The sequence below is a fragment of the Homarus americanus genome, unplaced genomic scaffold, assembly GCF_018991925.1.
Source record: "Homarus americanus isolate GMGI-L3 unplaced genomic scaffold, GMGI_Hamer_2.0 scaffold42643, whole genome shotgun sequence".
Lineage (NCBI taxonomy): Eukaryota > Metazoa > Arthropoda > Malacostraca > Decapoda > Nephropidae > Homarus > Homarus americanus.
In genome coordinates, this window is record NW_024747582.1 from 1,349,432 (window position 1) to 1,376,101 (window position 26,670).

At 42.3% G+C, this 26,670-nt stretch overlaps 1 protein-coding gene across 2 annotated transcripts; it reads right to left on the bottom strand.

The window, feature by feature from the left end:
• Positions 1–26,670, bottom strand: LOC121879666 (helix-loop-helix protein 11-like). Of its 2 annotated transcripts, none has more exons than XM_042386362.1 (8): positions 26,458–26,670; positions 14,113–14,278; positions 5,778–5,904; positions 4,598–4,833; positions 4,033–4,254; positions 3,471–3,710; positions 3,010–3,152; positions 1–2,446 (listed from the first exon to the last, which is right to left on the bottom strand). In XM_042386362.1, the coding sequence occupies exons 1-8, from the start codon at positions 26,541–26,543 to the stop codon at positions 1,840–1,842; spliced, it is 1,827 nt and encodes a 608-aa protein (XP_042242296.1). In that variant the 5' UTR covers positions 26,544–26,670; the 3' UTR covers positions 1–1,839. The 2 variants fall into 2 exon arrangements, with proteins under 2 accessions (XP_042242296.1, XP_042242297.1); XM_042386363.1 differs by lacking the exon at positions 26,458–26,670 and adding an exon at positions 24,589–24,825.

Here is a 26,670-nt window from a genome sequence, read left to right on the forward strand (position 1 = left end):
TCAAATGCCTCCATTTAATAGAGCAAACACAAAACCAGACCTTGTATATGTATAACATGTACAGGACACAGTGAGACTTGGGTTGGTCCACACATCCTCAGTAGTCAACATAAATACTGCAACAGACAGTCTAGGCATGGACGACCCTGCTTCAAAGCACCACAACTTTGTGCAGTTTTTAAATACCATTTTCAAAGACTAACTGAAGACAAATTTCCTTACTTACAATCCATACACAAGTACAGACAAATACAATCTCTAAGGTAATGAAAATATTAACAAATGGTACACACAAGATATCCATCGACTGATAGATTTTCAAAATTCACTTATTTAAGAGGCTGAAATATACACCTATTTCTATTTTTTTCCCAAGTCTTTATAGTGGTCTTGTGTGTAAGGAATTGGTCAAGCTGTAAATGAATGTTCATCATATCATGGCAATAACCTGACAAACCAGCAACAAATATATATAAATCTCAAGGTTTTCCCTACGGTACCTTTAGAGTTCCCACAGTGTGCTCACTTTATCGACACATGAAAATGGTGGATTTCATCTTCACACAGCCCCTGTCTTACAAAATACGTCCAGACCTTGAATTACCAAATTTCTCCCTACTTTTTTCCTAGGAATTGTCACGGAGGCCAATGCGTCTTTTAAAATTTTGGGGGAAACTCTTCCAGATATATATACCTGCAGTGTTTATAAAATGGTATCTTAATTGCCTAAATCCTCAGCAGCTACCCTACAGTAGGTAGCCACGACATGAGAGTTACATGATTACCTTTTTATAAGCTGCCGCCGTACATATAAAATGCAAATTACCATCTTTTATATGTTGCCGCCATATAAACAAAAAGTAAAGTGCCATTTTATACACGTTTATACCGTCAGCCTGTGTGACGTACCATTGTGATTTTTCATGTTTCAGTAAGACCACGTTAATACATTTATCATAAGACGACTGTAGCTCTTAGCTTGCCTCAAAATGACCTTTTCCAGTGTCCATGGTTGCTCCAGCAATCCTCATGTAAATACAAAAACACTAAATTTATATATTTGTGGCAACACACTACAATTTACTCCACATATAATTTACCAAAAACCTCCGTACTAATAAAAAAAAAAAGCATGTAAGCTATTCTAGATACTTTCATTTATTAATTTCTATTTGTTTCTAAATCAGGAATTTTTTGTGCCATATACCCACGATAGCTGCGACCCCAAAATATTATTCACGAGATTCGACTTTTTGATATACACTATAGCCAACAATCAGGATTTTCCAAACATGAGCCAGAAGTGTAAGACATCCAAGAATTGTTCGCACCCAAAGCTGCCTTACTTGTGGGTTCAGACCGTGAATGCCTACATAGGGCCTAGTTTGTGATGAAAGCCCTGCCCAAAAACTACAGTTAAATGTGGCAACAAGTTTCATCCAAGCAGAAGAGCAATCAAGCAGATGACACATGAGATTCTGCCAGTCACTATTGGTGCATCTCTGGTGACCTGTCAGATCTCCTCGTACTTAACCTACACTTTATACACCAAAATATGCTATGTACACGTTTTACAATTCAGATTTTCACACCTGATCATCACTCATTCCAGAATGCCATAACAGCAAAACCTCACTTAATCATTTTGTTTCTGTTGCACAATTTTAGTGTCTAGGCAAGTTGAGGACACCAACCCACCAGTCAAGCACAAGAATGGAGTCCGTAACCTTATGCGAGAAAACACCAAGTACTTCCAAGACCTGTGGTGGGCATAGCATTATATTATGTTCCTTAGAATATTAACACAGTCGACCCATATAAGAGGTCAATACCAATATTTTATGGATGTTTGACGACAATGACGCCCGGTCTTGTCGCCTGCAGTAGATTTGACGAAGATGAGGGGTGGGAGGAGATGGAGGTGGAGATAGACACGGGTACGGCCTCAATGCTCAAACTGGTGTGGTTTGGCGACTGCTGGTTGACCCTCGTGCTGAGGTTGGAGATGTTATTGGCAGGATGCTGAGCTAAACGACTGTTGGTGGTGAGGTTGATGGTAGGCTGCTGGGAAAGTCGACTCACGTTTGTGAGGTTCGACACATGCTGGGCGGGACGGTGCGTCGTGGTCAACTCAAGTGGGACCTCTTGAGGCTCACCAACCATGTGTAGAGTGATTGGTTCGTCTTCCCCGGCAAGGGTGACCTGTCCACTCCCGAGGGTTACCTGTCCGCCGAGAGTAACGGGCACGTGCTCTCCACTGAGGGTAACCTGATCTCCTGTGTGATCTTCAATGGTCAGTGTTTCCTCTGTTATTATCTCCTCCTCGATGCGTGGATGTTGGTCCTCAGTCTGGAACATGTGGTCACCTTCCAAGTGTCGGATGGCCTCACAGATTGTGTCGAGGGACTTCTGACAAGCTGCATTTGTCGAGTTCACAATATACACACTGAAAAATAACATAGGAATATTTAAATACTGTATGTATATAGACTGTACAGTATCTAAAAAAAAAACGCATCTGCCAGGATAGGTCCGAGGACTTCCAAAGTGCTACAAGCAACTCGTTGTGTCCCGGGAGGGTTGGTATATGTGGCTCTGTGGCATACTGATCCTGCTACTAGGTCACCACATGCTATATTAATTATGCCGAAATAAATACACATTGCATTACTTATATTAAATTATATACAAAGTTAATGTATGTCCCAATATCTATCATCCGTGGTCTCATAATGTTTCACAAAGTGTGTGGACATACTTTTGAGATACTGTGCATAGGGTAAAAGTTTCCTTTATTGTTCACACCAGCTAGAACATTATCAGTATGTTTAATGGGTTTTCCTCAGCACATATTGGCTTAAAATCTTATTCTGTTCCTTCGGCTACAAGATAGGCATTCAAATAAGAAGTCACCACATACAATAAACAAATATAATGAATGAGTGTGTCTGTATCGTACACACACTGTGCTGTATATAAGAGAGAGTAGAGAATTGGCAGAAAACTTACGTGTGATTCTTGTTGTCATCTACATACTCTATGGTTGCTTCGGGGGAGGGTACACGGGGTGCTGGCTCCACCTCTACCTTGGCTCCAAATCGACCAGAAGCTGTTAGTGCTTCGAACACTGACGGCAGTGCATCAACACCTCCCTGTGATTTAATAATGGTTTTCTAATTAAAGACACCAAATGATGAGCTTATATTTACCATAACTACTGAATTAAAGGAGTAACTCATGTCTGGACTAAAAATTATAATAATATGGATCAACTATAGACCTGGAGGGTTAGGTTAGGTTATGGGATGATCAGATTAAGTCAGGTTAGGATGTGTTAGGTTAGGTCAGCTTCAAGGTGGTAGTTAGGTGAGCTGTAAGTTAATATCAAAATGGTTACTTAAGATGAAGTACATATAATTCTGTGTAAAAAATGCCATACTGAGGTTACACTTGAAATTCACACCACGTACCTTTGATGATGGTACGACGGTGACAATTGTTGTTGCCGGACTTCCTGAAACAACAGTTGCTGGGATTTGGTTGTGCGAATTGGGTGTTAGTGATTGACGGCTGAGTACTGCAGTTGCCGGTTGGCGTGGCGGATGCTGACCAACACTGGTGGTGATGGTGGTCATGGAGGGAACGGATGAGGTGGTTGTGGTGGCGGCGATGGCAGCAACTGGGGTGGAGGTGACTGTGGTGGTTGCACCCTGAAGTACAGATGATGTGTGAATAATTTCATCGTGAGAGTAACGCGGAAGTCACTTTACCGAGAACAAAAATACACAAGTGTGTAGTATGTATGATGTGCATTGAGTTTTGTGAATGATAAATGTATTATCTTGTTGTGTAATGTGTACAATGCATGTTCTGTACTCTGTATGTGTATTGTTTAAAACATATGATTAATAATATCACACTAGTTCAAGACCTGTCTATTTTCTTGCCCACCCTCTATTAATCAAAACATGTTGGTAGTCCTTTCTTGGTCACCTAGTATAATTAGTCAATAAGGCTTACCGCCTCACTTACTGCAGGGAGAAGCTGGTGATGGTGGTGTGGAGGCTGGTGCGGGCTCTGGGGCTCAGTCTTGATGGTGGTGGTCGTGAGGGCTCGTGGCGTTGTGCTCACCTCCACTATGTTGGTCACCTGTCCCGCCACCGACCCTCCAATGCCTGCCGCACCCAGGGCTGTTCCCAACACCGATCCTGTCACTGTTATCGACTCGACTTTGGGTTCGCGGACATCAGGTTTCTGAGAAGTGAGATAAGCGTGTTTTGTTTTTTACTTGCGAAGACAAAATTATACTCAACATTTATTTGACTTATGGAGAAAAAAGGAATCGTTAGTTAGTTTATTTGCAAAGAAAAGTAAAAAATATTCAGTTTATTTGTGAAGAAAATTCAGATACTGTCATCATTAGCTAGTTAAGTGTATGTGATAGGCTCAGTAACCTCAATCACCTGAGTATGATGGCATTAACCCCTTGAGTATGATGGCATTAACCCCTTGAGTAAGAGGACCATTAACCCCTAGAGATACAACACATTTACTAGTTTCCAGTCCCACATTTACACCACAGGTACTGTACACTAACCAGAGTTGAAATTTCTTTGATGCGTTCTGGGTACGTCTGAGCTTCAAGGGAACGGATGTGTTCCTCGAGGGTCATGCGATGGCGACGTTCTCTATCCAGTTGCATCCGGAGGTCGATCATCTCGCGGCGTAGCTCTTCGGTGGCCGGTCCGCTGTCCACCTGCGTGCTGACAATCACCGCCTCCCCTCCACTACTGCCCCCATCATCACAGGGACTCTCGCCTCCTGTAGGACTTCCTGTAAAACAAAAAACCTCCTGTAAGAACCATAACTAAGAACTGGGGTGAGAGATGGCCCGAGTTTATATTTTTTCCCCAGTAAGTCAAGTCAATTAAGACCTACAGGATGTCACCAAAAAAATGTATATACACATACTGCATTATAAAAATTACAACAGCAACATTGTCCTGACTTTTGGGTGGTAACCTGACACATCGACAAGTGAAGGTCATATTGCTGATGTAATACAAACATTCAAGTGACCTCGACAAATATCACCATCAGTTTGAGATCCATTAGAGAGGTTTCACTGTACAGTATAAAATAAGGTTTCTACTGTACACACAAGATCTGGTGGGCCAGTTCCTTCAATCAGGTAAATATAAAATGAAAGGCAGAGTAGGGTCAATAGTCCTAACTGTTTTATCAAAGTCTTTGCAGTCAGTAGTAGGTTAAGACCAATACAATTTTGTCTATTTTGTAGAGGAAAATAATGACTTTTTTGGCCATGATTAAACGTTTCTCCAGGCACCAACCTGCAGCTGGAGTTAATAGTCAATATTTTGTATTCTCCAGTCCTTAAAATTAATATAGTACAACACAGCCATTTCAGTTAACATGGTTAGGTAAGGTAAGGTTAGGTTTAGTGGTCCTGGCTGGCTAATACAAACACATCAGTAACTCAAATACACAGACACATCCCCCAGAGATTCAGTTAAGATGTTAGGTGAGGTAATGTAAGGTAGGTGAGGAGAGGTGAGGCGAGGTTAGGTGAGGCGAGGTTAGGTTAGGTTAGGTGAGGTAATGTAAGGTAGGTGAGGTAATGTAAGGTAAGTTGAGGTGAGGTGAGGTTAAATTAGTGACCACAGCCAACACACCCTCACACAATATAACTAAGGCACATACACATCATTAACTCAAACACACAGAGACACATTCCAAAGAGTGTCACTTAACCTCACCTTCAACATCCGCATGGTGTTGCTGTTGGTTGAGCAGGCGTTTGAGCTGACAGTTCTGCGACAACAAGCGTGTCTTCTCCTGCTCCAGCTGATAAATATACTCGGCCGTCTGCTGCAGGATAGCCGCCTGAAACACAACAAACAACGAGGGTTAAAAATATACGATTTCTTAACGCAGCCTTCCAAGTGATTTACGATGCCTAAAAATATACATTTTCTGACACACTTGCAAGAATGTTTCAGAATGACTAATACTGTACAGATGATTATTTTTTAATAACATTGCAAATCAAGTAATGCATGTTTGCTTCACTAATGTTATAATGTTCACTACAAGTACAGTACACCTGAATTCAAACAAGTATCGTACAATCTCACACACACACATGCACGTTCCATAAACAATGCAACACCAACTTGAACCTCTTAAAGGTTCAGTGCACTTAGGAAATTGTTTTATTACAAGTGGTACAAAGTGAACACCACTCACTTCAAGGATGTTTTAACCCCATTTCCCTTGAGTGTGACGACATTGCACTCACTGGGTAAAACTACCAACTCCAGGAGGTTAAGCTATCATACTCAAGGGCATTAAGACACTGAACTCTAAGAGGCTAAAAATAACAATATCTTCATTGATATTGAAACAGTTTATTTAGCCAGAAGAAAATAGACAAGTGTCGAAAAATAATAACATTGGAGTATTGGAGTTAATGATGATATTTGGGAACTTGTTCCATTCGTCCACTACTCTATTTCCCAAACCAATGTTTACCTCTTTATCTCAAGGAAGTATTATGTAACATTTAGTATCACCTGGAATAGTACACATAGCATGGTAGTAATAAGTACATATCAATGTTACCACGGTTATCATTTCGATATTTATGTTTTTTTTGTTATTTTTTACATTATATTATAAGTATATACATACTTTACAGTGGAGGTGATATAGATAAATGTGATAAGGGGGGAAGCAGTATAACATGGATTGTATATTGTTTAAAAATACCTGATCCACTTAAAACTGTTCTCAGCCAAAGTGGTGTACACATCGACACACAATGACCTGTGGCCTTTAACACCCTCCCTCCTACGTCAGGGCTTAAAGGTAATGTTCCTAGTGACACCAGCCACAACTCGAGGTTCACAAAGGGTCGTAGGGTGAATATTAGTCGTGTCTAACGGCTTGATTTATGATGTATAAATCAGACAATGTATAAGAATACCAGATTTATATTGGGATTACCTTAACTAGAAACGTTTCCTTAACAGCATTTAGACAAAATATAAAACTCTTTTCCAAAATATTCTGTACCTTAACTTTGTCTCCTGGTGTGAAACGAATGTGTCTAACCTGACCCCTTTATCCCACCAAAGTCACATTAGGGAGTTTATTCATCAGGTGAATTAAGCTGGGATTCCCCCCCCCCACAATAAAAAAATAATGGGTCTCCGTCCTAATGGCCTATAATATTAAGGACCACTAATTGTAATGGTCTATCATCAATGCCCCTTATTCCTAATTTGGGGAAGATTAGGGAAAGACTTGGGGAACGGGAGTAGGGGGATGACTTGGGGAACGGGAGTAGGGGGATGACTTGGGGAACGGGAGTAGGGGGATGACTTGGGGAAGGGGAGTAGGGGGATGACTTGGGGAACGGGAGTAGGGGGATGACTTGGGAACGGGAGTAGGGGATGACTTAGAAGGGGAGTAGGGGATGACTTGGGGAAGGGAGTAGGGGGATGACTTGGGGAAAGAGGGGGATGACTTGGGGAAAGGGGGATGACTTGGGGAAGGGGAGGGGGGATGACTTGGGGAACGGGAGTAGGGGGATGACTTGGGGGAAGGGGAGTAGGGGATGACTTGGGAACGGGAGTAGGGGGATGACTTGGGGGAAGGGGATGTAGGGGGGATGACTTGGGGAACGGGAGTAGAGGGATGACTTGGGAACGGGAGAGGGGATGACTTGGGGAACGGGAGTAGGGGATGACTTGGGGGAAGGAGTAGGGGGATGACTTGGGGGGGATGGGGGATGACTTGGGGGAAAGGGGGGGATGACTTGGGGAAGGGAGTAGGGGATGACTTGGGGGAACGGGAGTAGGGGATGACTTGGGGAACGGAGTAGGGGGATGACTTGGGAACGGGAGTAGGGGGGATGATGGGGAACGGGAGTAGGGGATGACTTGGGGAGGGAGTAGGGGGATGACTTGGGGATGACTGGGAAGGGAGTAGGGGGGATGACTTGGGAACGGGAGGGGGATGACTTGGGAACGGGAGGGGATGACTTGGGGAAGGGAGTAGGGGGGATGACTTGGGGAACGGGAGTAGGGGGATGACTTGGGGAACGGGAGTAGGGGGATGACTTGGGGGAAGGAGACAAGATGGAGGTAGGGTGTACGGCAGGCAATGGAGGGGGTTGTTGGGGGTGTAGCTACGAGGAGGGGGAGCATCACAGCAACAGGTGTGGGGGTGGGTAGGGCGGTTGGTAGGTAGGGAAAGAGGTGGGGGTGGGGGTGGCGCCGGGCGGACAATGGCACGCACACACACGCACACTCAAACACACACACACAACCTTCCTCCTTATGGCGTAACAATGACCTTGCGTACAACAAAAACATGATCTCACCCACTCCCATCCCACATGTTAGACGCACCGCCCTCTACCAAACACGACTTCGACAGATAGCGAGATATATAAATAGATAAGTAGGTAGATAATAGATATATTGATATTCAGTAAAAAGTCATGCAGGTATACAGTTCAGCGTATACAGTATGACAACGCAGGTATACAGTTCAGCGTGTACAGTATGACAACGCAGGTATACAGTTCAGCGTGTACATAGACAATAAAGGTATACAGTACATGAATACAGTAAACAGTACAGACAATACATGTATAGTGTACATACACCGTGTAGGAATAAAATGTATCACCAAAAATATGTATCCCAAAGCTCGTGGTGGCTGGCTAGACCCTTGATAAGTTACTAAAAATCCACACAATATATAAGAGCTGGTAGAAGTTGACGTAAAAGAGAATTAACAACGCTGATGGGTAATAATGAACGCACGAACGCTCCCCGCAACCGCCCGACCTAGACAAGGAGGGAGACGGAACAGCAGCTCGGGCAGACAACGTACTTTTGACCTTGAAAACGCCGCCGCCGTAGTGGGAGGAGGGGATGGGGGAGGAGGGGTGAGGAGGGGAGCGTTGAGGCCGGAGCTCGGGGAGGCCAGAGGGAGGGAGTGAATGGTAGTGTGGCCGTGTGGGAAGCTAGGATGGCGGGCGGGCGACAGGGCAGAGAGAGGGAGGGAGGGAGGGGTGGCGTGTGTATGAGTGCTTAACCCAACCAGGCGTTCGTTGGCGGGATTCACTCACAACCAGGATTATCACAGGGAAAGATGGGGTCCCACAGGTCCTGACACAACCTAACCTAATACTACTCGTGCCGTCTTTCACTACAGTCTAAAATGGATTATGGCAGCAAGGTTGAAGGTTAAGGGAAATCTCAGATGCATTTCCTTTCCATATCCAGGTTAAGGTACCACCTGTATGATACCACCTGGGAATTATTGTACTTGTTTTAAACCAACATCTGGCCTGGTATTTGTAAATTACGTTTTATTTAATTTTGTCATCCAGGTACTGCATTCTGAAAGCCTAAGAACAATATTTTAATTTCCCTCAAACTCGCCGTAGAGAAATCATAAATTAAAGCCACCCACAAAAGTAGGTTAAGCATATACTGTACCCGCAAGACGATTCAATCCCCTATAAACTTTGGCAATAAGATGAATGCCCTCTCTGAGATGAACCTCCCCCTTCCCCCGGCCAGCTGAACGTTTGTAAACATCACACAATGGAGGTCTGGGGGTAATGCAAACCTGAGTACATCTGTACCCATTCTCCGGGGGGAAGGGAGCAGCAGGAGGAATATGCACGTGTTAGATCATTGCTCAGATGTTATGTTACACACACATGACCACACGGACGGGAGGAGGAGGAAGAGCAGCAGTTGGTGAGAAAGGCGGAAGAGAGGGGGAGGGGGAAGGAGTTGTGGGGCCGGCCATCAACACTCACACGCGGGTTGACGGAAGCAGGAGTCAGTAGGTGGCGCTGCCATCCCTTCACACATCCATCACTTGATCACTGCCGTGCCAATATAAATAACGAACCCGGTTCCCACTGCTTAACGTAGCAACAATTGAACCAAGAATATAAATAACTTGAAAACAAATACAGTACTTAGTGTTCTCATTGACGACCCCTGCGGATTTTGTTAAGTAAAAGGAATTTTCGGTGACACCAATCCAAAAATATCATGTTACACTTACAATCCTTAACTAGACATGTTCACTTTGCCCCAGTTAACAAAGTTAATGTACAGAATCTTTCCAGCGATTATTTATGTTAATTTTATTTTATATCAGATAACGCTTTTGTTTAAATATAATCTCAAGTCTATTGCTTATCATAACCTTTCCTATGTATTACCCGTCAAATATAACCACCACTACTACTGCTATCAGTAATACTATGGCGCCCTCTGTTACAACGCTTAACTATGTGAAAAATAGTTCCAGCAGCCGCTCACTTGTAGCAAACCAGTTTACTAAGGTGAAGAAGTCCTGGGGAAAAATGCCAGAGATTCCTTCTACTACCCCAGGTCAGCTGTTTTTCTAGTCCGTTGCCGTTATAGTACCACCAACTCCCATACCCGTAATTACATACCGTAATTACACCTTTCTAGACCCATCTATCTCTCATCCCATCAATACCACCTACTCAATATTAAGGATATGGTGGATTCGGGGTAATGATATGCAGTAGAACGAACAAGAGCACAATACATTTACGTATGGCAACCACGCCGACACACCCAACCTTGAGACTGGTCTGGCTACACTAGTCACGCGTTCCCAATTTCACTCCACTCAGTCTTGGTCATTACTACTTCAGACGGCTCCAAAGTAAACGACCAATTTCGGTACTAGCATCTTCTATTACACTTATCCGCAACACAACAAGGATATCCATCACCCACACAAAAAAATACGTTTACATATTGATTACAATTTGTTGGGTTAGGTTAAGGTAGGTTACGTCAGAGGTGAGGTTGTGTAATCTCCATGTGGGTCCAAAGTGCTAATACCGATTGGATCTCGATTTACAATACAAAAAAAAAACACAATCCTGTCTAAGATTTTGAAATGTCAATAAACAAACTGAACAAACAGCCAAGTTTGTTTATTTTGTTGATTAAATTAAATATGATTGGGGTTTATATGGAAATACTACCTTTAATAGCTTTCTTGGGCTATTACCTAGACTTATGCTTATTTGTATATTAAGATGAACCAACGTGCACTTGTATGACGGTTCCTATTTGAATACGAATATGTATGCTTGTACGTGAAGTGATCAACAAAATAAAATCTGAAGTAATCTGTCTACACTGAACACAAAAATCCCATTTATATGCATTAGTTTAATAGTTTCATTTTTTCTTCGTTTTATAAATTTGCACAAAGACAATTAGACGTCACTTGACAGCAATTATAGCTTTAAAAATTTGTGATAAACATTTAAAAAGGCTAGTTTGTCAATAAAAATAAAACATTCAAATATACCAAATTCAGGTTATACATTCATACTTTCCAAGCTATGTATGTCAAGGGTACGGAGCAGTTCTTTGTGAAACCTAGAATATCTTTTTGTCTGATATACAAAAAAAAAATTGATAGTAACGATTTATGACATAACTCGCAATATTGGCTGATCATTTCCCTAAATACTCGTGATTGCCCTTCACACTACGTAAATAAATCAAAAATCAAATATCAATAAAGTTTTTTTTCCTATTGCCAAGTTCACGTCTATGGAACCTAGCAACAAGTCCGCTATACACCAGAAAGTTTTCTAATCATAACAACAACAGGTTATCATAATAGTGGAGATATTACTTGATGACATTCATATTACTAAATAACGTGGTCCCATGTATGTGTTGGTGTGTGGGTTTATTAGTTAAGATTATGTCCGCCCAGTATATTTCGCGCCATTTTGGGTTAGACGTCAGCTGGTGTAAGTCACGTGGTGCCGGTCTGTCCGAAGACGAAAACTATGACTGCTCCTCGCGATCCCAATTTTCAACTTTAACCTGACTTTAATTTTTTATGCCATCTGACTTGGTTGTATGTTTAATTGACGTGTTTTCTAAATATGTGAACAATGCAGCCGTGGTGAAGTACAATGCAGAAGCGGTGCGGGGCCCGAAATGCGCGCCACATGGTCGCCCGCTAGCCTCGCACCAACCCCTGTCTAGCCACGTGGGGGCGCCTCGTCTCCTATACCACTCTCAAGTATATAACCCCAATTTATAATAAACAAATAATTCCTATATCACAGAAATCAATATTCTCCTATAATGACAGTTACAGACTGATGAGCGGGAAATATTACAACCGTTTTCCTCGGCTTTGAGCTTGAGACACCATGCGGCCGGCAGTAGTACGATACGGGGCGGGGCGAGGCTACACCAGGTCGATCGTCGTCATGGAAACCGAATCAGCTGGCTCTGTTGAACACCTCCCGCTTAAACCGTACTTGTCTCGCTATCCGTACAAACAACATCGCAACCTATAAATCATACATACACAATTTATATAACCATTTAAGCCTCAATGAATCCTAATAGTTGTGGTACTGTCAACTGTTTGAGAGTATGAGAAGGTCGTAGTAAGCGAGTGGTGGTGAGCGTCGCCCCACCATCAACACTAACACCGCCGCCTCTACTCCAGTCAGCTGATATTTCCCGCCACGCTCACGCCACCATTCATGACATACACGTGCACACTCAAACATAACACCATGTGATGTAAACCTAAATGTGTACATGGCATTTTCAACTGCTTAGATGGTTGTATATACATTAATACAATAAATAATATACCTATTATATGTACGATTTCCATTTTCAAAACAAAACTATTCACTGTAATGCGTTCTTCACAATTCCCCCCGAAGTCTCAAGGCGGATATAGTGATAGGTACGGGGATACATATATTAAACGTGGAATTTCCTCATTGTACTTCCGTAAATACACACATCAAGGGAACTAAATTACATGGAGTATGTCAAAACACCGCCTGTAATCACACACACGTTGTCTACTGTATGGTATTCGAAATTAGAATCCTTTTGTTTTTAAATGTATATGAACTAATCCCCTCACTTCCGGTGGTCGATTCAAAACAATATCATTCAGATTTACATTTAAATAAGACTATACCAAGGAGATTAAACAACGTACAGCGTGGTTTAAACACACGACTCAGTAACGATAGTGACGTGGGTTTAACACCTTATCGACTTGACTTAGCGAGGTCTTGTCTTTTTTATCCCCAAGATACAAATTACTGACGTTAAATTCTACCCACGAATGAATGGAGATCGACGTTGTTAAAAGGTCAGCACCAACAAGCATGAATGAATGAGGCGTCTGGTTTGTTTACTAACATTATCGAACGGAAAATCTCCCGCGCTTTCTAATGGATTACAGCATAACCTTTACAATAAATCCCCATAATAGAAAGAACACGGCACAATAATGGGGTTTATTTTTACGAGTGATTGAACAACAACCTCCACTAAAAATCGGTTTCATTTGTACGTTTACATTGATAGCAATATTCAAACTAAATATTCAGCCTCCAAAGCGTTGCCATCAGAACGTTCATCATCACGTACTTATTTACAAGTGCTTGACAAAACATCAGCATGTATTTTCCCCACTAAAATTCATCATTCACACAAACAAACACATAATTGTATAACCAAACAGCCAGTTCATTCAACCAGAGTGAAAAGTGGGGTGTGTGGTTAGACATGTGGTTTGAAGGGTCATGTGTGATGTAACGCGGCCATGGCTGCTTGCCCGTAGTGAGGCTCTGGTGATATCACTGACGTCCTACCTAACTCCTCTTACCAGTGCATGTCCTACCAGCCCCGGTTGTTACCAGTGCATGTCCTACCAGCCCCGGTTGTTACCAGTGCATGTCCTACCAGCCCCGGTTGTTACCAGCGATGTCCTACCAACTCTTTACCAGTATATGTCCAATAAGACCATTATTACCATGTATATCCTACCAGCGCCCCAGCTTATTTCACCTAATAATTAAACACCATAAAGCTAAACATAACGTAACCCAAAATTTTGATCTGAAGACCTACAGGTAGCGTAAGGCGTTTAATCATCAGGTGAAATAAGCTGAGGTGCCTAAATCTTCAGGTTATCCCCAAATTTCTGATTTGGAGAAGACCTCACCTTACTAAGCTTCTCCCCTTCGTGGTGTGGAAGGAGAGTCTTGAGAGAGGCGAACCCAGCGTTGATACTCTGCATGCGCCGCCTCTCGTTGCTATTGGCTATTTCTCGGCGGATTCGCTTCTCTTGTTCCATGGCAGTCTTTGGCGAAACTGGCCGTCCTCCGAGCCTTGGGGAAGGGAAACATTATTAAAATTTACTATTTAACGTTAGATAAAAATTACTTAAGGTTAACTTTATATGACTAGGAATTGATAGTTTAGTATGGATGCATAAATCCAAGTATACACTGAGAATAAGGTTATTATTTAGCCATATAGAGCAATAAAAACTAATGTAACACCAATAATAATACTAAAGATAACCAATATACTTCTAATAATAAAAACAAAGGTGAAAGGGTCAGCCTACATCATGTGATTTGTCCCCACAGCCACTCACAACATTAACTGATTAAAACAGGCGACAGAATCAGAACACACCCACACCAGCGCTCGCTCTCGGTCAGCTGATCACCAACAACAATACGAGACCGATAACACCCACCATCCCTTGTTGACTACAGTACCAGCGAGTTATCACCAATTTATACTTCATTTCAATATATCCCGTCTTAATTCAATGTGATATAAGCTGTAATTAAATGCGATATAAGCTTTAATATAAATATTTTATATAAGGCAACGGTGTCTGGCATTAATTCGTGATGAAAATGGTATCCGGTAACGCGTCGTATAAAACCAACATAGTAACAGTGGACACAGGCTACGCCATAATGACCTGCACACAACATAATTATTGTAACCTTGTAAATATTCGCTGCATTAAACATTCACGTTGCCAGCTTCACCTATAATTACCTAGCAAGCAAATGACGGGATGTGATGGAATTTATTTAACAAAAAGATCAATCGTAATGCTTACCGTTTGAGTGCAACAGGACGTCATAAAACGAATCTGATTCTCAAACGCCCGTACGATGAATCACTATTATCGTATCTGACGGGTGTTACCTGTATTGTACCATGCATAAATATTCAGACTATCAGTACCAAATCGCGAGAGATTAGATAACAAAAAAACGTTAATTTTACCTCCTAACTGTGATAAATAAACATATACATATAAATTTATATAAGAGTTTCCACATTATATGGATAATTTGTCTATAGTATAACTTAATTCACCCGTTAAATTCATTATTACATCTTAGGAATTAACGTGAATCCCAGACGAGAAAAGTGGTGAGAGGGGTTGGTGGGCTAAATGTGAACATGTCCAGTAAATTACTACAGAAATATCCATCTCCATTACAGGCCTATCCAAGTAGGGTAGATGGGGGTGAGAAGGTTTACAGGCCTGCCACATCACATCAGCTGTAGCCAGGCGTATCGTAGGTCGTGATATGTGGCACAACTAGTGGTATTCCTAGTCAACAGTCAGAACCCTAGCCGGACCACCTCGCCAAATACCAGGGATCTTTAGCACATGGACGACACGAACCGAAATGAACACCAGAAGTGAGAGAGACAAAATACCTGGCACCGGTACACCAAACACATCACAAACCAATCCTCTGTGTATATGAACCAGCCATTATTCGGCGAAAGGTCATATAGTTACTGGAAAGTCGCAGGAAAGATCACCATTTGGACCAGAAAGGTACCATTAGTAAGTTAGGTCAAGATACGATAGTTTTTTGTAATGTTTACATTGGTCGATGTCATATTTTGGTTATAAAATTAATTTATCGTTGGCTTTTATGAATATTGCCTAGTTAAACACAACCCCCCCGCCCTCCCCTCCCACATTCGCAAACTCACCCAGGACACATTGTGATGTTATAACAGGTATCAGAGTCAGGGGGGGGGGGGGTATACTCTTCTAGTTGCCGGGAACGTGGCTAGGGAAGAGATTATAACGTGTACTCTATGACCCCCGCGCGCCACACTCGCTGCTCAACCCTCCCGCCTCCCCCCCTTCTCTCCCCAACAGACGAGCTGCGTCATGGCTCGGCCTGCCCTTCACTCCCTTCGCTTCTCTTCCCGTCACAGTTTCTTCACTCTTCTCGTCGGCCTCTCCTCCACTACACTTGGGCCACCAGATGTGTGAACTGCGTCTCCGGTTGGTATTAATCTACCGTATCTGGTGTTGTGTTTACGGTTAATCAGCTGTTTGGGAGTCAATAAACATTACGCAAGCCCTACACGTGTGCGGCTGCCCCCCCCTTACCCACACAATGACAGACGAACTTAATTAAAGAAAATACGTAACAACACCGATTTAGATACTGTATCATCCACGAGGTGACAGTCGGGGCTGACGCGTTAACCTATAAACAAACAGATGTCACTAAAAATATTTAGCGCTCACGCACGAAAAGGATGTTCCAAGCTAGTCTTCCCAAACTCAACCACGCATTAAGAAATACAATATAAATATGAAAACACTGATAACAATCAGTACAAAATACAAGATTTGTTCTGCTCGATATATTCATTTAAGGTAACGGATCATATGAAGATCCTCCCCCCCAAACCTACTTGGGGGGCGGAGGATCTTCATATGATCTAACCTGGGGGATCTTCATATGATCAAGCCTGGATGGGAGGATCTGACCTGACCAATGACCAAACCTGACCTCACGTCACTATGACCACCTAACCTAACCTACACCAATATTTAGTGTAACAAGAAAGTAATCTGAGTAATGTTTTATTATTTAATCCTTATGTTGTTTATTTATATTATATGTTGGGGAGGATCTTCATATGAGCGCGACTGGGGGGGGGTGGATCTTCATATGAGCGCGACTGGGGGGGGAGGATCTTCAGTTGGATACTTTGGGGAAGATCTTCATATGATCCAAGGTAACATATTGGGACATAACCCGAACAAAATACGAACCTGTTTAAATTATATACGTTCCCTTAACATCAGGAGAAAAACTTGATGCTATAAACCCCCCCACACAACGCTTCCGTGACGCCTGCTGGACCACCACTCCACGACCCCCTGACGGAGACACGATGATCCTCCCCATACTGGCCAGATATTATGAAAATAACATTGATTATGTGTTAAAGGAATATCCTTCCTTCCTTAGGCTTTAGTAAGCCCCTTTATAATATTTATACTGTATATACTTGTCACACTTGCCAGATGCTTCTGGTGTTATTGTACAGGGGTACCGAGTGACAGCACTAGGATCCCGCTTCCTCTATCAAGGAATAAACAATTAAAATTGAATTGCTATAAAAGTGTAGCTAGTTAAATCTCCGAACAATTTTGAGGAACAATCTTATAGTACCGTCACTGACGAGGAAATATTCAACGCGCGGCCCCATGAGAATCTCAACACACAGCAGCTGGCAACAACAAGAGCCTTTGGGGGTGTCCTGACAGCTTAGACACGCCACACTACTAACAGACGGTGGTGTACCGTCCTCACCTCAATGTTTACATTAGACATCGCTCCTCCCACCACCGTTACCAACAGACAGACCCACAAGAACATCTCAATAAATAGGAGGAATATGACTAATGCAAATATTCTCTGTTAACTCACACATATTGTTTAAAGTTTCTGTCTGCTCTGAAACGCTGAGGAAAATATATGAAGGAATACAGGATGCAGCGATCAATTGCTGCTTATATCACTGCTGCAGTGACGTTGTGGTGAACTGTGTAGCATATATAACACATAACCTTAGTAACAACCTAAATTTTAATGACCCTTCACTAAAATTATTCTTTTTTTAAATCAATAGTAAAAAATCCTGAATTTAAACACTAGAAAAAATACCAATAGTGCGAATTAATCTCAATACAAATCGTTAACCAGAATAATTCTACCAAATCACAGTTTACAATAATGACTAAAATAATGTCTAAAAACGTATATATACAGTATACAAAAGACATTGAATTTTAAACATAATAAAATAGGTTTGAATTCTATACGTCAAAGTTTTGACTGTGTGGGAAATCCCGTGTTTAAATTTTAATTCCATAAAGTTTACAAGAACGAATTCCATCGCTACGGGTTGAAATCGATTTACCTTCCCAACACGAACCCAGTGGACAAGACCTTACCCTAGCAGTGGACTTCTTCCCGCTCAAACCCAACTAAAATCAATACCGGTACCTTTCACGCGGGCTGTAACACTTATGCATCTCCCCTGCTACGCCACCATCTACACACCATCACCTACATAGCAACACTACCAACCTACATACCAACACGCCATTACCACTAAACAGAACACCATCAATTACATAGCAACATACTCGCCAACACAACTACATAGCAACATACACCAATACATACAGTAAATAGCAACACAACCAACACAATCACCTACGTAGCCACATACACCAACAGGCCAATACATACACACTGCCAATACACTATCCCCACCACCACCTACACACAGCGGATGATGTTGGTTGGCCCAGGGTAGGAGACGCCCAAAACATTTCTCGCATACCACATTGAGTTACAAGTTGGGTATTATTGCCCCACGCCCTCCTTCCCGCCTCTCCAACCAACACACTTTAATATTCCACACCTAAACACATAACCTGACTTAAAGCGGATCATCTATTCGCAATTTTTTTTTAGCTGGAATTACAGCAGTAAACTTCAACCGTCGACATCGTATTCTATTTGGACATGGGTTCCTGCGTTAATTCCTTAAAGACCAGTTTGATTAATTAGAGTCGTCTAGTTTAGTGCTTTATTGCTTAGGTGGTGATAGCATCAAACAGAGAGTAAAGATAGCTTGGTGTTAGGAGGAGGAGGAGGAAAGCTTTGGCCAAGTTGTGATACTCGGGCGTTATGGCGGCAGGGGGCATGTCGCGTGTTATGTAAACAAATCAATTCCCGCGTAAATTTATGAGGGAATAATTTTGCCTTCGATTAATATTACAAACACCCAAACCCAGTCCGGTACAACCAGTGTATGTGTATCCAAGCAGCAGTGGGTGACAACAGCGAGAAAGCAGTGATATTTTCACCCAGCTGTCAACAGAGAACGCTAACAGGTCATTCAGTACACCACCCAGCCAAACCCCGTGGACACACACACACACCCACCAATACAAAAACATTAATATAATGATTTCACACTGATTTGTGGAGGTAATGACCCAATTCTAGTGATATCAGTTAACAAGATACAGTAGACGATGGTAAATAAACTCGACGGTTTGGGGTAGGCAAGTGTGGGAAGGAGAGATGCCCAAGATGGTGGGTAGCCTGGGTACTAGTGGGTAAGGGGGGGGGGGGGAGCAGAGAAGGGGACAAGGGGTGGAGACGAGAGAAAAAAAAAGACTTGTTGTAGCTCACTCTTAACCTAATACGGTCAACTGCCTCCCTCCACCAAGCTAGGCTACACCTGCCATCCCAATGACTCACACCCCCTACCACACCCACATCTGTATAACTTAACACCCACATCTGTCATACTCCTCTCCCTTTACAGGTATTATAAGGTGTTAATTTGCACGTTAATTCACTGACTGTAATCCTGTATATAAAAGAGTTTAACAAATAACAAGTAAACAAAAGATCGTCGAAGATAGGAAATAAAAAAGCGGAATTTCACGATGCGTTCACGTATGAACATAAGAAAGTAAGGAGTCTGCAATAGGCCGGTTGGCCTGTGCATGGCAGCTCCTGTCGAGAGTTACTACCACTCTCTATCATCCATGAATCTATCCAGCCTCTTTTTAACTTTCCAGAGTTCCAGCACTTACTACAAAGTTGCTAAGCTTGTTCCACTCGTCCACCACCCTATTTGTAAACCAGTTCCTTCCTATCTCCCACCTAAACCTAAACTTATCCAACTGAAATCCGTTGCTCCGAGTCCTATCCTGCTCGGATATTATAAGAACTTTATCTATAACCCCTTTATTGATTCCTTTCACCCACTTAAATACTTCTATCATATCTCCCCGCACTCTTCGTCTTTCTAGGGAATGCAAGTTTAGTTTCTTTAACCTATCTTGATATGGAAGGTTTCTAAGTCCCGGAATCATTTTCGTCATTCTTTGCTGCACCGACTCTAGTGAATTGATATCCATTCTATAATAAGGGCACCAGAACTGAACCGCATTATCGAGGTGCGGCCTGACTAGCGCAAGATACAGTTGCAATAAGACCTCTGCACTCTTATTACTTACACTTCTAGATATAAAACCCAATACTCTGTTTGCCTTATTTCGAACAATAACGCACTGTTTTCTAGGCCGTAGGTCCGGACTTACAAGTACCCCTAGTTCTCTTTCACAAGTCGACTTCTCTAGGTTGATGTTAAGGCTGTATACATTGAGTACTGTATGTATGTATGAATGTATTGGATACCAAATCAAAGCAGCAATTGTTACGAACGTTTCCACTTCTCCATGATAAACAGCTGGTTGACGAAAAACGAATATTTTAGCTACAGAGAGGTGAAGGTCGGAAGTGAAATGTCAAGGTAAAGCGTCGCTCAACAGGCCAATGAACACATGCTGTAGAGTGGAGTATCGCCGTACAGGAATCCATAAAAGTGTTCCCTTTAAAAACCTGTGGGCTAAGAACCTTAATTCTTTAGACACACATGCTCACACGCCCACGCCCTCTCTCTCTCTCACAAACGCACACACACATTACAATGGTTCACCTTGATAGCGGTCATACACATCTTCACACAGTCGTTGGTGCCAAGCTATACACCTGTTCATTGTGTACACATTACAAGAGCTTCGTGGACCGTATTGTGCGCAAAACAATTAAAAAATGTCGATCAATAGCCTAACGCCAGAACCACTTCCTGAAAATATAACACGGAACTTAAAACAATCGTGTAAATTACTACCTTTACATACGCTACTATAATTCAATATTTATGGTAACGTGAAATTTATTACTTTGATTATTTTTAAAGTGCAGTAATTTTTTTAATATATGTCGGAATTTGGGAAGATGAGCAGTTATGTTAGGTCTTTTTTACACCAAGGTTATACAGTATGTGATTTAATTTAAGTCAGTCAATCGGTTAGACACGTTCTTACACCTGCAGCTTCTAATCATCGTGTGCACCTTCAAGAAGCTGGCCTCGTGTCACAGCCCACGTCCAGAATTCGTTTCAAATAGCACGTTCGGGGCTTCGTGTCAAATCCCACGTCTCACCAACAAGACCGACCTTCTATTCCCTCTACACCACCACTGTTCCCACGCTCCCTCCCTCACCCAAACAATCACACAGTTCCACAAGTGGTTTAGTCTATTTCTTTACGCTATGGATTATTACAATACCATACTTAAGAAGGCAACAACTACTGCTTAAATTACTTTATAAAATACTGTATTAACTCCCTCGCTAACCAATGTCTTGTTCCACTAATTCAAGTTAAAGGTGACAATTACAGCAAAGAACAACAAATAGATACCGTACAGCAGTCAATAAGCAAGAACATTTTGAGGTAGCCCACAGCGCTGCTTTCACCCACTTGTGTTCCCCTCCTCGTGACCGTCTTGGGCATCTCTCCTCCCATAAGGTTGACGGCTCCACTATACCCAACTCTCCCGTACATCCCTCCCATAACACAAAATATTCTTCCTTAAACTCTTAACCTCCCTCTCACAAGATTAGAGACAACCTTAAGTGTTGGAAAAAGTCACAGATGAGGGTTAGATTAGATCTGGTCTAGTTAGAAAACATTCAAAGGCCTAACCTAACCCAACCTCTCCCGCCCCCCACAAGAGGAAGGCTCCCCCCCCCCTCACCTCAGCTGGCCCCGGGCATACCTTCCGCTAGGCTAGGGTCGTATTCTGCCTGCTTGTTTACCTCATAATATTTCACCCGTTTCCAAACCAAGACGCCAATACCATTTCATCTCTGACAATACTAAACGTTGCCCCTGACACGACACATTTCCATCTAGGACACGCATGAGGGGTCTTAGATCATGGTTGTGGAGCTGAGAGATTACACTGCGAACAGCTGAGAGACGGGGTGTGTGGATCCAATTGGCTGGCGACTTGTTGCATCTTTCTGGTCGTGGGTGGAAGTGAGTCAGCTACCCGTGTGTGTGTGTGGTGGGACTCTCTACCTCTCCCTCCCTCCCTCCACCTCTCACTCTTACCTAACGCTTCCCTCGCTCTTACCCAATACCTTTTTCCCTCCCTTCGACTCACACTTGTCTAACGTCAATTCTCTTCCTCCCCTTCCTTGTCTACCCTCCTTATATTACTCCCCTTCCTAACCAAGACTACTTCCCTCCCGCCAACTTGAACCGCTAATCACGGTACTCCCAATGACTTTCAATAGCCTACGTAACACACACACTAAATACGAACTTCCCAATAAGTAACCACACTGCACTTGAACGTGGTGTTAAATCCCTCCTGGAATGACCTTGTCTGTGCCCTTGACCTCACCATACACTCACCAGCTCTACGTCAGCACATGTATTAATAGCACAAGTGAACGGCTCACGTGAAGATTAGGCACCCCAGCTTTATTACACCTGATCATTTAACTGATTCCTTAACGCTTACTTATCCCCCCAAGGTAACAACATAAGAATGGAGGAAACTGCTCATTTCTCCATCCACCCTACAGTATGTTTGAAGCTATCCAGCGTATTCGAGTTAATGATGATATTTGATAACTTGTTCCACTACTCAATTTCCAAACCAATGTTTACCTATTTCGCGCCTAAATCTAAATTTTTCTAATTTAAAACCATTACGAGTTCGCTCCTAGTTGGATAGTTTGAGTACCTTTGTTATATCACCCTTGTATAGCCCTGACTTCCATTTATACACCTCTATCATATCGCCCCCCACTCTACGTATCTCGAGGGAGTGCAAATTAAGATGAGTTAGGATGCTTGATAGCGAGGTGAAATAAACTAGGGTTCCTAATCTTCCCACGGTCCCAGGTGAGCACTTTCAGAAATGTACAACAGAAGGACAAGTGAGATGTACAATAGTAAAATAACGTGCACAATAATAAAACACCCATAGCCTACACTGTAAAACACACATATGCACCACAGTTATGTACAATAAACATGAACACTGAACTCTAGCCGACATGAGTTTTGTAAATGCATGATAACGTGTTGAACTGAAGTACAGGGGGAAAATAAACGTGTACAGACTAAACCGGTCCACAACAAATGTTCAACAGCTGCATAGTAACACGTATACGAGGAAAAAAATGACATAACACAAGTGTGCACCAACTGCACTTTAACACGTGTAATATAACCCACACCAGCACACGTGTACAATATGGGTACACTCATCAAATGACAAAACTAGTCCCAAAATATATGTACAACTGCACAATAACACGTGTACAATTGCATAACACGTGTACTACTTGTGTAAAACTAACACGACAAAGGTGCATGAAAAAAATTAACACAGCATACGACCCCCCAGCCATCACACGTGTTTATGGTGTGGTGTGGAGGGGAGCACCACTAGTACCACGTGGGTGTGTGTGTGTGAGAGAGAGGGCGGGAGGGAGGGTGGGTCAGTAACAAGCCTGCCCTCCTCTTCCTCCCGCTTGCCCACCACCGTTACAGGTAGTACGCTCGCTTGCCCGCCAGGGGAAAATCCACGCCTGGGGCAAAGACGTATCCCACACAAGGACGAGCATTGGTCACCCCCCTCCCCCCCCATCTCTTAGTCCCTCCTTCCTTCGTCCCTAACACACCACAACCTCTAGTGACAGGGCGCCAGGCTTGACCATTTACAACTACGGTATCCCACTCTCTCCACGACCAATCAGAATCAAGATTCCCTAGGCCTAAAAACTCACTTGCCTCACCCCTGAAGACTTTTACAGCCTACTCAAACCTTTCTCTATTAATATAAAACGGTCCCACCTAATCTAATCAATTTTAAGATGGATACAAGATGTCAATGACCAATGTGAAATATGCTTAATCAGCCAACTGTTAAGATAAGGTTTCCGAATCACAGTCACCACCAGCAGGTTCATTGGAGACGCCATCTGATATTCACGATGGCACGTATCACCGAATTGTCTTATCAAGGGTAATATCAAAGCTGTTTGTGATTATCTCCCGTGAGAAAAATTGTGTACCTTAAGAGATGCGACTGATAACAGCTGACGACTTTCCCAAATAATGTTTCGCGCGATCTTGGAAAAAATTTAAAACACTCAAATTAACATATACCAGAAAATGAGATCATTGGGTCAAGGTTGGCTGGTTCGTGTCGTATGCAGTTATATATAAATGACTTAGCCCAGGATTACAAGATCGCGTGCAATAATCACACTGTACACATTACAACGAACCAGCGGAATCTAACCTAAAAAGAATCTGTGTTTGGGTAAGTCTGACCGGTTCGTTTGTCGTAACTATGAGCCCCAAAATTACAAAAAAAAAAAATCAACAAAATCAAATCATGAATGAATAACAATCCTAAATATACAAACGTACACTAACCTCGGCTGTGAATTACGCAGGGCGGATAACAATCAATCAGCTGATGAAAGAACGCTGTTGAGCCAGGCACAGCACCGCCGTCACGATGTTTACATGCACAATCAGCTGGTTCCTACACACGACGCCCAACACATCTCACCACCCGTTAGTAGAATCATGATAGCATGGCCGTGTTTGTTGACACTACCACTCACCAAGGTTAAAATATGTACATTATTGACATTGATTTGTTTCATGATGGACTTGTCTGTAATGTAACGACCATGACTTCTAACAGAATAGTATTTGGTTACCTTTAAAATAACTAAGGTAATATATCACATCAGTACTTATTATTTACACGACAAAAAATGAAACTCCAAGATCAATATTTTTTTCGAGTAAACAGTTAGGCTAATTTCTGAGACGGAATTAAAACAAACGAATATCCAAATAATCTGGTTTGGTTACTCTGGATTCAAGCCAACCTTTCATAACTTCCGCGAACCTCAGCATCCAACCTTACACGTAAGTCGATGATCCGAGGTTGAATGTAAGAAAGGAAATGCCATAGAAATATCACACATCCATTGGTCAACATTCCTTGTGTTAGATCCCAAGTATATTTTTCTTCGAGTACTTCATGAAAATCCAATATAGTTATGAAAGAAATAAACTTTGCAGCAAAAACATTTTCCTACGCAGTTTATAGGGTTTGTGATGAACCTTTCCAACAAGAACAATGTTACCTTGTGAGAACCTATAATTAACAGTGAGACGTTACAACACACCTTGCCCAAGACTTTTATTTTAAACCTTTAAGTATCGTAAGTTAATTAAAGTAAAAATTGCCTTGTAAATTAAGTCAATGTATTCCAAAATAAGTCTGGAATCAAGTTTAACGTTTTACTAAATACAAAATAACACTAAATAGAAACTATGTGATTTGTGCAAGTCCTCTCATATAACCATATTCAATCATTTCTTTTTCAATTGAAGCTGCCAAGGAAAACTCGTACAGCATCCGCATTACTGTGAGAAATATAAGTTGAGGGTGTGTGTTCCTACAGATTTCCGAGCGATCTCGTGAGTGATAGATATACCCTGACCATAATATCTAGCGTCCTGGCGTCCACTTATGTATCCAGACTCCTACATCAGAGGCATGCCTTTAACTTCCCCCTAATGGCTATTTCCGCCCGGCTAACAAGCATTCCACCCACATAACCCATGGGTTGACGTGGTCCCTGGATCACCGCCCACGCTTTTCCACTTCCGCTCACCATACGCACTAATACTTCCCAAATTCGGTTATACAACAGAAAACTCGCCATAATTTATAAAAAAGATACCTAATACAGATATAAATCTACGTAACTATACGAGAAAATGTGCAATTAAATATATCTTCGTCCATTTAGGAGATATTCTTAGCATGGTAAGTTAACGCGCGGCCCCGCCCTGCTTGTGCGCGCCGCCATGTGAAGAACATCAGCTGATCACGTCAATATCAGCTGTTACAAGAAAACAAACCTTATTTAAGGACTCAACTTTAGTTTCAAGGTAAAATTACCTTATAAAAACATACAACAATCTTACACGACAATGTATATTATTAGATATTGGTGGCGGAAGGGTTGTAAGGCGGATAAATGAGCGAAATGTAGCGGCAGCCATATGGCCGTCCTGTCAGCTGATCGGCGGCCCGGCATGGCGTCACAATCAGCTGATGAAATACATGGAAGAAACACGTAAACTATGAAGCTAAAACACCCTTGGTGATCGTGACAACCACCCAAGGAGTTTAAATAAAGCATAATTCACCAAATTCACGCACAGAGCTGGAGAATACAGGGCTAGGATTCAAACGTGACACTTGGGCGGCCATACCTGCAGAGTGTACCGATGGCTTCTTCGTCTTCAATCCCAATATCATCAATCCGACGCTTCTCACCTACTCTAGGAAACATTGTCATCCTCGAGCAACACTTCTATAAACACTTTAAACCTATCAGTCACTTGTACACTTCAAATCACTCACAAAAACACCCAAATAAGCACGAGTAAAGGCAACACTGGTCCGTGTTCGAGCGCTTAGGACTC

Coding starts and splice junctions, on each gene's coding strand:
- LOC121879666 (XM_042386362.1), bottom strand. CDS start 26,543: ATGACAATGTTTCCTAGAGTAGGTGAGAAGCGTCGGATTGATGATATT. Junction 14,279..26,457: donor GCCATCGGTACACTCTGCAG/GTATGGCCGCCC, acceptor CCCTTCCCCAAG/GCTCGGAGGACGGCCAGTTT. Junction 2,447..3,009: donor GATGACAACAAGAATCACAC/GTAAGTTTTCTG, acceptor GTTATTTTTCAG/TGTGTATATTGTGAACTCGA.